Below are 12,955 nucleotides of genomic sequence, written 5' to 3'. Positions count from 1 at the left end.
ACTGTGAGATGGAGACTGAGATGCTGGGGGATTAGGAGGATTAGGAGTTCTTCCCAGTCCTTGGAGGAAGGAGGAGGGGACACAAGGCTGGGGGTGGGGGCGGTGGCTTTCCAAACCATCCTGAGATTAAAAGAGCTGAGAGCAGGCCATCCATTCATTTTAGCCTCCTGAAAGGAAAAGATCGGAGGGCAAAGATCCTCCCGACCCTAACTCCAGCCCTCGAAGGGTTGATGGTAGCTGCTTGTTTTTGTCGCACTAACTCCTGCAGAGGCAGGTAGGGCACCGCGCACTGCACCTTATAATGTCGTGTTTAGCAAAGGGGCTGAAGCCAGCCTGCTTTAAATCCCAGCTTTGCTACTTAAATAGCTGTGTGACCTCGGGCATGTTTTTTAACCTCTCTCCGCCTAGGATGCTCTCCTAATCCTACCCTTGAGTCACATCTTGGCTTAAATGTCACCTTCTCAGCAAGGCCTATAGGAACCACTCTATTTCTAGCCCCATCTCCACTGGCACACCCCACACTGTGCCTCCACCAGAATGAAAGTTCCAGTGGAGGGAAGAGATCTCATATTGCTCCTGATGCATCTCCGTTGACAAAACAGAGCCTAGCAGGTTTGGGCCCTCAGGAGATATTTCTTGAGTGAATGGGCACAATTGTGTCTGTCTCATTGTCATTATGAGGCTGAAATGAGTCAATAAGTGTGTTACGCTTCAAAGAGATCAAACCCCTATCATGGCAAGTGGTGAACACCTGTGGAAGGTCCCTGACTTAATGATGGTTCCACTTGCAATTTTTTGACATTACGTTTGTGCAGAAGTGTACCCAGACAGACAGCCATTCGGGCTTCCACCTTCAATACAGTATTCAATAAATTGCATGAAATATTCAACACTAGCCAGCTTCCGTGGTGTGTGCCTGCCATCCCAGCTACTCAGAAGGCTGAGGCAGGAGGATGGCAAGTTCGAGGCCAGACTGGACAACTTATGAGACTCTGTCTCAAAAATGGAAAAATGAGAAAAGGGCTGGAGATGTGGTTCAGTGGTAAAGAGACCCTGGGTTCAGTTCCCCTCCAGAGGTCTGGGGGTCGGGGTGGGAGGAGGAGAGAGATAGGAGGGAGGGAGAGAAGAGGGTTTTGCCCAAGATAGGCTAATGTAAGTGTTCTGAGAAGGTTTAAGGCAGGCCAGGCTAAGTTATGATGTTTAGGAAGTGTGCTAAATGCATTTTTTTATCTATCATATTTTCAACCTTCAATGGGCTTATTGGATGTAACCCCACTGTAAATTGAGAAGCCAGCATCTGCATGAATTTTGTTATTATTTGTCAACAACCAGGATCAAAAATGACACTGGCAACAGGGAGGCTCTGCCAGCAGGTGGTGAGTGAGCAAAACCAGGGGACCAGGGAAACAATAGCAGGAATGAGGGCTTTGTCACACACAGAATGTGGCCATTCAACTGTGGTCATATGGGATGGTGACCCAGTTGTGGCATCATGATGTGCGTTTTGCGGGGTTTTGTTCATGATTCCTGGCTCATACTTTCCAAAGCTCTTGTTATTTTCTAAAGGAATAGAACAATGTTGGAATGCTTTGGGCCTCAAAAACAATCTCGAGGGCTGGGGATGTGGCTCAAGCGGTAGCGTGCTTGCCTGGCATGAGTGCGGCCCGGGTTCGATCCTCAGCACCACATACAAACAAAGATGTTGTGTCTGCCGAAAACTAAAAAATAAATATTAAAAAAAATTCTCTCTCTCTCTCTTAAAAAAAAAAACCATCTCTCTCTCTCTCTCTCTCTCTCTCATTTTCTCCTGACCTCCTTTCACTTGCTCCTTTTTCTCTGTAAGTTTGGCTGTAGAAACTAGATTTTTCTCTTTTACAAGGCAGATCATAGAAACTAAAAATATCCTTCCATCTTCTCCTGCTTTTCCGTCTTAGCGCTGGCCATAAAGAAATCCTCTGACTTCCCTTATTTGATAGTAGATCACAGACCTCCATTTCCACAGGTGCCCTGCCCACACCTGGGAGGAAGGAAGCTGCACAGAGAAGCCTAGAAGAACCTGGAGGGACAGGCCTGGCTGAGTTTCTCCACCTGTATATAATGACATTTCTATAAAAACCCAAAGGGACAGGTGTAGAGGGCTTCTGGACACATAGAGGCACTCAGGAAGGTGGACAAGAACTCACCCATGTGCCAGGAGATGGTGTACCCCAAATCCACAGAGATGGAAGCTCCTGTGGTGAGCCTATCCAGAACTTTCCCTGAGTATTTCTTCCTCTGGCTGCTTGTACAGATCCTTGAAATATATCCTTTACAATAAACAGGTAAACCAAAGTGTTTCCCTGAGTTCTGTGAGCCACACCAGCTAATTAATCAACCCTAAAGAGGGGGTCTGGGATCCCCAATAAGTTTTAGAGGCCTCAACCTGAAACTGGTGCCTGAAATGGGACCTTCTGAGGGACTGAGCCCTCACCCTGTGGGACCTGGCATTATCCCCAGATGGACAGTGTCCGAGCTGAATTGGATTAGATGGTGTCCAGCTGGTGTCTGCTGAAGAACTGACCTCTTGCTTGATGGTGAGGAGAAATCCCCACCCATTTCGGGGTCACAGAAATGACCTGGGTTGTGAGTGTGTAAAAAACTAAGTTTGAGTATTTTTTAACCAGTGTTGCAAGATTTTTTAATTAGAGATAAATCAGATTTTTAAAATGTCATTACCATATTTTTAAGTGTTGGCAATTAATCCAAATTTTTAGAAATCACAGTGTGGGCCAAACACAGTGTTTCGGTGGTTCAGTTTCAGCCTGCAGGTTGCTGGTTTGCAGCCCAGCATGGCGCTGGGAGCTGCTGGGCAAAGTACACATCAGCGAATAATAGAAGAGGTGGCCAGAGGCGCGGAGCTGGCATAGGAAGGACCCATGCCACTGCAGCAGCTCAGTGTGAGCACAGGACACCACAGGACCCTCATGTGCATGCTTGTCCCCGAGTTCTTGTCACCCAGAGTGTACGTCAGCAGTGTTTTGGGCTTAGCTGAGAACATTGGAGGGGACACATTGAGGTATATGGGAAGGTGGACAGGAACTCATCCACAGGCCAGGAGGATGGTGCCCCCTAAATCCACAGATATGGGATTCTACATGTGATACCCCAGCATTGCCCCCTAGGATGGGAGAGCTGTCTCCTCCTTGCTAGTGGAGAAGTCCCAAAGTCTCCAGGCAGGTAAGTGGGATGTGCACCCTATTACCTAACAGGAGTTGGAGGGGAAAGTGGGTCCTCACTGCTGGGAAAGGCCACCTGCCAGGTCCACTGTTAGCTCTTGGTCACTGTGACAAAATGCCTGACATACTCAGTGTAAGAAGAGGAAAAGTTTATTTGGGATCATAGTTTTCTTTTTTTTTTTAAAATACACGACAGCAGAATGCATTACAATTCTTATTACACATATAGAGCACAATTTTTCATATTTTTTAATATAAAGTATGTTCACCCCAATTTATGTCTTTATACATGTAATTTGGTTTTTTTGCATTACAATTCTTATTACACATATATACCACAATTTTTCATATCTTTGTATATAAAGTATGTTGACACCCAATTCGTATCTTCATACATGCACTTTGGATAATGATGTCCATCACATTCCACCATCCTTGCTAATCCCCTGCCTCCTCCCTTTCCCTCCCTCCCCTCTTCCCTATGTAGAATTCATCTATTCCTCCCATGCTCCTCCTCCCTACCCCACGATGAGTCAGCCTCCTTATATCAAAGAAAACCTTTGGCATTTGTTTTTTTGGGATTGGCTAACTTCACTTAGCATTATCTTCTCCAACTCCATCCATTTACCTGCAAATGCCATGATTTTATTCTCTTTTAATGCTGAGTAATATTCCATTGTGTATAAATGCCACTTTTTTAAACCCATTCATCTACTGAAGGGCATCTAGGTTGGCTCCACAGTTTAGCTATTGTGAATTATGCTGTTATAAACATTAATGTGACTGTGTCCCTGTGGTATGCTGTTTTTAAGTCCTTTGGGTATATAGTTTTGGAGGCTTCAGTTCGAGATCAGTTGGCACCATTGCTCTGGGTAGCAAGACACACATCACAGTGGAAGGGCATGGTGGAAGAAGCAAGAGAGAGAGAGAGAGACAGACAGACAGACAGAAAGGGGCCATGGTCCCAACATCCCCTTCAAGGTCACACCCCCAGTGATCTAACTTTCTCCCACTAGGTCTCTCTCAATGTCCTACCACTTCCCAAGGGTGCCAAGGCCTGGGGACCAAGCCTTAACACATGGCCCTTTGAGAGACACTTCTCCAAACCAGAGCCCCCACCTTGACATTGCTCAGGAAGAACCTAGAAGGTCAAGCACGGAAGTGCTGACCCATCCCTCCTGCACACACCTCCTGAGGTGGTTCCAGAGTATTTCCCAGGGAATCTTCATGTGAGGAGCGAGTGTGTGCTTGTGTGAACTCAGTTTTTCCTACAAGTTTGGGAGAGAAAGCTATTTCTTAATAAGAGCCGATTCTCTTCTAGACCTTTACTACAGCAGGCATTTGATCTCAAGAGTAGTTAGAAACAGGACAGTCACCAAACCTGAAAACCAATCAGCCCACCTGCCCACCCCAGGCTGCACATTGGAATCATGTTCACATGGAGAGATTCCTTGTGGCCTGATGCATCCCTGGGGAGTGGAAAGGGAGCAAAACCAGGGGCCTGGGGCCCGTGTTCTATGCCACGAGTAGGAGGTGATCAGAAGAGCCTCCGGGGTGCCATCAGACCTATGTATAAGGCAAGGCCAGTTGTCGCAGGTGAGAAACCTCCAAAAGGCATGTCTTCCATTGTGGGTCACACGGTTGCTAAATAGCAACCTGGAGAGCCCAGGTCTGCCAGCTCCTGGTTCTGGGCTCTTTAAACTACAGCTGCCTCTTTCTCCAGGAGGCTGAGGCAGGCAGAATCTCCATTTCTACAGACGAGGAGCTGGGGCAAGAGGTTCCATGGCCCTGGGGTAAGTGGAAGTCTGCCCGAGCCCCCAGGCTTCCTGTCCCCATTCCAGGGGCAAAGAGGAAGGAGCTGGAAGCATCCTGGTACAGTCCACATTCTTCAGGTTTCCGTACCCAGAAGGGGCCCCCACAGGAGGGGACGGGGGCAGGGAGGGGGCTGCAGGCAGCTGTGTTGATGCTGCTCAGAGTGAGGGGGTCATGACCTGGAGGTTTGTTTGAAAACCTGCATAAACATCTTCTATCAGAGGGAGAGCTTATGCTCCTTAGCCAAACAAGTTGCTGGAGATGATGTATTGTGAATGGATTTGTTAAGTCTGAGCTGAGGCCGTAAACTCTCCCGGTACCCTAAAGACCCCTGGCTGCTGTTATTGGGGACAAGGCCCTGTCTCCAGGCAAAGAACCTCCAATGTGTGCCTCCCCTGGGCCACCTTGCCTGAATCGAAAGGAACAAGTGCTGCCCAGAGGCTAGACCTGTTGCTCAGAAGCAGGAGCTCAGCCTTGGCCTCCTGTAAAGCTAAGGACAAGATGACTGTCCTGTCCCTTGGCCTGGAATCAGGGACTTCAGAACGTTTGCACAGAGAGGGCAAAAAGGAATGGGGAGACAGATTAGGGAAGAATGCTCCCCCGCTGACCGTGGCCATCATCCTTTTGGTCGCTGGGATGACAAGGCTTGGAGTCATCCTGAGCACATCTCTTCCTGCCACGTCTCTCCCACCTGTCAAGACATTGCCTTGGTTCTACCTTCCCTCTAGGACCTGACTACTCTCCTCACCCCCATGGTGAGCACCCCTGCAAGGGATATCTCCTGTCCCTTCTAAAAGTTCTTCCTGCCTCTGCCACTGTCCGGCTTTGCATGTGGCTGCCCGTGTCCCCTAGAGCCCTGTGACAGCCAGCACAGCCCCACAGCTCCTGTTATATCCCACCGCCATTTCCCTGAGCTCATCTACTCTCTTCTCGCTCCCTCTGCACCAGCCACGCTGGCCACATTGACCCTGGTCATTTCCTTTGCCTGGAATAATCCCCCCCTCCACCCACCCAGCAACCTGCCAGGATTCTCCTTGGGTCTCCCTGCTTTGTATCAAATGCTACCTTCTCAACAACCCTCCTGGTTCATATTGCAGTGTACCCACCCTCACCCTGCCCTGTTCTTTTTTTTTCCAATCACATTTAACATCTTCTGCACCCACATGAGAACACAGATACCAGGTCTCTGGGTTTTGTCCGTCCCTGTCCACTACACATTAGCTGCATGAGAGCAAGGCTCTCCTGTGCTCCCAGAGCCCAGAGCAATGTCTGGCATATAACAGATGCTCCATGATTATTGAATGAATAAATGAATGGATGAAGAGGGGAAAAATAATTCAAGAACCAGCAGCCCCAGAGCCAGAAGGGAGGCAGCTGGCTGAAACCCACAGGGGAATGGAGGTGGAGTTGACAGTGTAGTCTACATCCGGGCATCAACATCCAGGTACCCTTCATCCACCTGCTAGATCATCAGGAGACAAACAATCACCAACCCTGAGAGCCCTGGGGGAGTGCTGAGGCCAGGCACACAGAGGAGTGCAGCAGCCCTCGAGGAAGAAGGGTCACCCGGCAGGACCCAGTGTCTCTGGACAGTTTATTTTACATGGGATGAATCTAAGCATCTCAAGTGTACACCCAGAACTGAAGGGGCGGGGGGCGGTGGAAATGAGATGGTATTGAACTTCCTGAAAAGGCTTTATAATAACGCAGGGCGATTATATATAGCAAACACGTTCGAAATTTAAACTTTAAATTTAAACATTTAATTCTTCAGCTTTAATACACACAAATGCTATTATGGGGGGGGGGTGGGGAGGGGCTGGAGAGGGGCGCGTTACAGCCTCCATCGGGATCAGAGTGTCAACAGTGTTACTTATAAATTATATTACATCAATTTTATTTACTGATCTAGGCAGCCAGAGGATGGAAGGATATACAATGGGAAGTAAACACATTCATACAGGGGTGGGGGTGGGGGTGGGTAAGAAATGCTGGCAGGAGACACAGCTTTTTAACATCAAAAAATGTATATAAAGTATTTAGCAAAAGTTACAGAAAACAGACCAAACAAGCAAGTTTATTTTGTTAGAAAATTCCGCTTTCGCAGGGTTTGCTGATGTGCTCGTGTCTGTGAAGGGCGTGCCTCCCGTCATCGCCTTCCTAAGGGAGGGGAAAGAGTTGCAAATTTGGGGACCATCTCCCAGGATGGCTGGAGACCCTTGGAATGTCCGTCTCTGGGCCCCCCCGTGGCTGAGTGAGATCCGCTACTCCAGAGCGCCCCTCTGCAGAGGGAGCCGCAGGGACAGAAGCGCCCCATTGACAAATGAGTACACAGAGGTCCAGATGGGGGGTGTGAATAGGCTTCAGGATAAAGGAGGTGGCAGGGCAGGGCTAGCCCTGACTCTTCCTCTAGTACTGTAGGCTTTCGTTCTCTGTCCCCGTGTCATACTGTCCCCATGAGAGAGCCTATTGGTCCTGACCATTTACCTTCTACCAATGCAATCCACTAGAAATCCCCCTGAAAAACATACAGGAATTGTATGTTTTATCATGTACGAATGTCCCCAAGCACCACCAAGGGAGTCCAAAGGTCTTCACCCCCACCCCAAGACACTTGTCTGATCCAGGTCCTCCAGAGCCATGCCCAGCCTCCATTGGTCTTTGTCCTCTCCTAGACCCACCTTGACCTGCAGCACCAGGAGTGGGCCCCTCACCTTCAGGAAAGCCACAGCTCCTGGGCGGAAGGTATGGAGAGTCCTTCCAGGCAGAACCCAACCCTGGAGGGTCTCAGCAGCCTTGGCTCCCACTTTGGGACCCTGAGTTCTGGCTTCTCAGCCCTGACCTTCGTCTGGCCTGAATCCAACACTGTCCCCAATTCAGATGGAGAGGTTCCCAGTTGCCCTCTAGGGCTCACCTTTCACTGAGCAGCCCATGACCAAGGCTTTGCTTAGAGGTGTGGTCACCAACCGCCTGGCCATGGCCACGCCTGGTCCTATCTCTGCCACCACCTATCGGGACAAAGGCACAGGGCAGGCTCAATATGACCACCAGCTGGGAAAGACGTCAGCAACAGCAAGGACTTGACAGAGGTGGCTCTGTCTTCCATGCCTGTCTTGGCTCCTAGGGACAGACCCTGAAGGTAGCCACTTAATACTTTCTCTGGGGGGTGCAGGTTAGTCCTAGGAGGAACCATTCTGTTCTTAGCTCATGAAACTCTTCGCTGCACTGGAGTCTAAATGGGGAAGTGTCCCCTTGTGAGGAGTTTAGGCAGCTCTCTGCACAACTGTGCAGGTGACATTGGGATTCGGCATGATCATGTTTACAGGGCATGGAACAAGAAACAAGAAGGGAAGGGGAGGGTACACAGTAGCTGGAGGCTGAGAGATCATCGAAAACAAGTACGCTCACTGGCAGGTGGGGCAACAGTTCCAGGGAAAGGTCCTGATGTGCCCTGAGGCCAGTCCTGGCCTTTCAGCTCTGTTCTTTCCACTTGCCTCTGGAGGCCTCAATGTTCAATAAATGCAGGAACCCATGGAACTGAAGCTAGGGTACCAAGAGGGAGCACATCTTTCATCTGAGATGCAGCAGAGGTGGGAGGCGATTCTGACTGACCCTGCCTGCCACTTCCCCTCCAATTCCTGGCTGCTTCCTGCACTGGTAGAAATCAAATATCACTGGTAGAACCAGAAAGGTCAGTGAGTGGGTAACTCATGGGTGGAGCCGACATTGGAGGAGACTTGGGAGCCCTGGGAAGCAGTGATCCAAACAAGGTGAAGCTCTTGGACCACGAACTTCCAGGGTAAATGACTCACTTTATGAACAAGGAAGCAGTGTGGGATACCTGGGTAGGGGAAACCACTCGGCAAAGGAAAGGGACACGCTCCTGAGACACACGCACACATGGGCGATTCCAAACCTACGTCCATGTGATCCTACTTCCTTTCAGAAAACGGCAAAATAACAGGGTCTGAACATCCATCAGGGTTTGTTGGATCAGGGGTGGGAGGAAGGAGTGGACCCCAATGGGATATGCAGTACTTTCAGGAGTGATGCTAATGTTATGTTGATTGCGGGCGCTGGGTACAAGACTGTTATTTGGTCAAAAAATTCTCAGAACTGTATACTTTAAAGAAAAAAAGTGAATTTTGCTCTGTCAATTATAGCTCAATTTTCCTGGAAACAGGAGGTGGCACCGAGCTTTGGTGGAGGTGGGAAGGACTATGGGCATTCAGTGGTAGCAGGCTCAGCCAGTTGTCCGCTGATCTGGTCCCCACTGGACATGGGAAGTGCTGTCCCCTACCTACGTAATAATAAGCAGGTCTTTCGATTCCTGTGCCAAATTCTCCTTGCCAAGGCTACTTCACAGCTGGAAATAAAATCACCTAAAGAAGTGAAGGTGTGAAGGTCTTTGACAACCTTTGAATTTTATGGCTTATATTTCCAAGAAGGGACTTTGGCTCAGCCAAGATCTTTATGCACCCGTCCACTGATCTAGTAATTTGACTGTTTTTCCCCCCCCAAAGGGAATAAAAACAAAATCCTGGCCATGAATTTGTACAGGGTCTGTCTGCCTCAGTCATTAATCAGCCCTGACAAGTGACACTGAGAGGAGGCACAGGGTAGTTCCATTGACAGAGCCTGGGGCCACCCTCCACCTGGTCCAAATAGCCTGTGCATTGCAGAACTACTCAAAAGCACTAGGGAAAAAAAAATGAAGGGGAACAAGTGGCTCTTCCTGGAGGTTGTCATGGCAACGGATTCACTTTGAATACCTATTCATTTTAGAAATATATTTTTTTCTTTTAAATCAGGATTTCAGAGCAAACTTAAGTGCCTCAATCCCCCAGTGGTGGCGGGGCGGGGACGGGACTGATCTGTTCTCAGAAACCCACTCCGAATAAAGCAGCCAAATCCTCCCACGACCTTAAGTACCGAGACTTATGTCCAAGTAAGACCACAGGGACGGGGATGTGGCTCAATGGCAGAGTGCTCACCCAGCACGTGGGAGGCCCTGGGTGCTGATCCCCCCACCACAAAACAAAGACAACCCAGATGGTGTGCCTGTGACTCCAAATGCACTTTTAGATTTTCTAGACTTCATCCTGATCCTGATTTTACTCGCAGTGCAGGGGGAGGGGTCCCTTTTTAATTGGGACATTGGGCCTGGACTCAGCTCCAGCCCTGTTCGTAATTCTGTGTCAGGTCATGGTGTCCCTGGCTTTCACTTTCTCTATTTGCAGAGCAATGAGTCACTAAAAACCAATAAAACAAATGGGCTATGAGGGTCTGGCGACCAGGTGATCAAGATCGTGTTGCTGTCCACCCAAGTGCCATGTTCTTCCTCTCCAGATAGGTCTAAACATCTGCCTGTCTACACAGAGAAGTGGTAGTGTCCACCCTTCCACACAATTTGTTTCATTCCTCGGCACAATGTTGGGCTTGTTCTAAGCATTTGCTAAAAAAACCGAGTGAATGTCAGCCCAACCAAGACAGTACCTCTGAAACAGAGGTACTGTTTCAGAGTACTTCTATGTGAATGTCAAGGTTACTGAAGGCCAGGCCCCTAGGGAAAAGATAAACCTATATAAAACAGATTCAAGGGCTTCCCTGATGACTGAGCAGCATTTTGTCTTCAGATCTCCGCACATTGCTTGGCTTTTACTAAATGTTTGATGAATGAACATCCGAGGGCACAAGAGGTGTATGTGAAGAGGCTTAAGAGGAGGTGGCCAGGGGACAAGGGGAAAGGATGACCTCAGAAAATGGACTGGCCCAGGCTTGGCCAACTAGCGTTACCCTGAAGGAGCAGAGAGCTCATTCCACGTCAGGAACAAACAGAGGACTTGGGGACCCTCAAATGAGAGAATAAGAGGACAAAGCCCAGGAGCCACATTGCACCCAAAAGATCTGTTAATTATCAGGCTGTTGGCTTTGATGTTTGAAAATCATCTATAGTTTACTAAGCCACAAAGCAATTACCACTAGCACCCATTTTTTAGAGTGAGAAGCCAAGAAATATCCTAAAATTGGTAGCTGGTGTCATGGTTCAAGCCCGGATGCAAAAGGAGTGGTTTTCCATCCTATGCTGGACAGATCCCACCCCCTCCATGCTTGTGAACACCTTCACGTTGGCTTTTGTGCTTGGGATGTTTTAGTAAAAAAAAAAAAAAAAAAAAAGTGACAAGATCTGGTTTGCTTTAGTATATTGAACATCTTTCTAAAATAAACTATGAGAAAGCCATTCTAATTCAATGGAAGAGATGCTGAAAGATTCAAGATTAACATCCATTATTAGCAGTGTAAAATGGAGGGAAAGATCCGTGAATTGGGCTCATAGAATTCTGCCCCTATGGGAGATGGAAGGGTCAAGCCGAAAGCCATCAAGGGAAAAGATGAAGAAAGGTGGCCTCTCAGAGCAGGGGTTTCTGGCTAGAAGCTGTTCCTTGCTCACTGGGTCAATATTTTCTCCCAGCCCCCTCAGGCTGATTCTCTAGGCTAAGATGGGGGAGAGATGGTGTTTGCTGTAGTCGAGAAAGAAAGTGGCGGGCTGAACCCAGGGGTAGTGCTGAAAAGCTTCCCAAGTCACGCTTGGCTCAGGCTTCTCCAGGGAAGATGGACAGAGGGAAAGGAGGTGCTGGCGGGCTCTGGAAAGTTCGGAGGAGCTGGAGGTCCAGGTGGCAGGACACACCTGGATAGCAAGGAGAGAGAGTCTGCAATGCTCATACAGCAGTCCAAACCCTATCTTGCATAAGCAGATGGAGTCTGACAAAGACTTGCCCTAACCTGTCTCCCATGTGGGACTGACCTAGCCCTATTAAGCCCTTGGTGGGCAGCCTGGGAGAGTGGGGGTCAGGGTAGCCCCGTGTTGGACAGGACATGATGGGAGACAGACCCCATGTGGTTTCTGGCTCATCTCCATCTCTCAAAGCTTTTGGACATGCACACAGCTGAAGGAGGTCTCCCTGGCAGAGAACTTTGGGCAGGGGTGGCAGGGTGGGGGTGGGGACTGCCTTGAGAAAGCAGCTGAGGAATGGAGGGATGGGGATTTCCAGAGACTTCAGAGCCAATGCCTGATCTGATGGGAACCGTGATTCAATGCTCCGACTTGGGGCTAATTTGCCAAATGAGGTAGTTCCATCCTGACCTCTCTGGGCAGGGTTGGTCAGGGAAGACAGAAAACAGGCCTTCCCAAGACCCACGGGGATGAAAAGTGGCCAAGAAAAGCCAGATTTGGGCTCCCAGAATGCAATGAGAAAAATAGAGAGGGCCGTAAAGGAGTCTAGGTGCAGGCTGAGCTGACGGCGCCTTCTATCCATGATTCTGATCCTGACATTGGCTTGGAGGCAGAGACAGCCCTTCCCTGATCTTCCAAAGCCCCGGAGATAAAGGGACCAGGTGAAGGATGGGCTTTGGGGCATCCAAGGGCAAAAGTATGTGACGGCCACCCCTATGGAACTCAGCAGGGACCACAAAGTTCCAGCCTCAGTTTGTTCTCAGAGCAACAAGCATGGCACGGGGTTTGGGGGGGGGCTTCAGTCTTGGAGACAAGGGCGGGGTCTGTCTTCTTGGCCTGGGAATATCTGGGATTCCCCAGCTGAGCCACCCAGATCACCCTTCTGGAATTGCCAGCTCTCTCCTCTCTCCTCAGTGGACAGGAGAGTGGGTGGGAGGGCAGCTTCACCCAGCGGGAGCCACCACCCCCTCTCCACGGGACCCCCAGCCCCTCTCCTGGGTCAGGACCCCCGGGGCCGCACAGGCGTGTCTAGATCTCCATGTCCACGGGGCGAATGTTGCCCGTTTTGTGCTCTCTGACCCACAGCTCTCTGTCTTTGGCCGGGTCCACTTTTCGAAGCAGTTGGTCCACAGGCTCGACTGTCTGCAAGGGACAGAGAAAGAGGGGACACTGTCAAAGGTGAGGGCCAAGCTGG

General features: G+C 49.5%; 1 protein-coding gene across 4 annotated transcripts in view; it reads right to left on the bottom strand.

Annotated features, from left to right (window-relative positions):
• Positions 1-7,081: 7,081 nt before the first annotated feature.
• Gas7 (growth arrest specific 7) overlaps positions 7,082-12,955 on the bottom strand; it is a 230,518-nt gene continuing 224,644 nt past the window's right edge. For all 4 annotated transcript variants that reach the window (XM_027946796.2, XM_027946793.2, XM_027946799.2 and 1 more), the window contains one exon: positions 7,082-12,903. In XM_027946796.2, the coding sequence (XP_027802597.1) occupies positions 12,790-12,903 (114 nt within the window). In that variant the 3' untranslated portion in view covers positions 7,082-12,789. The remainder of the gene's footprint in view (positions 12,904-12,955) is intronic.

Source organism: Marmota flaviventris, chromosome 17 (genome assembly GCF_047511675.1).
Source record: "Marmota flaviventris isolate mMarFla1 chromosome 17, mMarFla1.hap1, whole genome shotgun sequence".
NCBI classification, from domain to species: Eukaryota; Metazoa; Chordata; class Mammalia; order Rodentia; family Sciuridae; genus Marmota; species Marmota flaviventris.
This window is presented reverse-complemented; position numbering and strand designations above follow the sequence as displayed.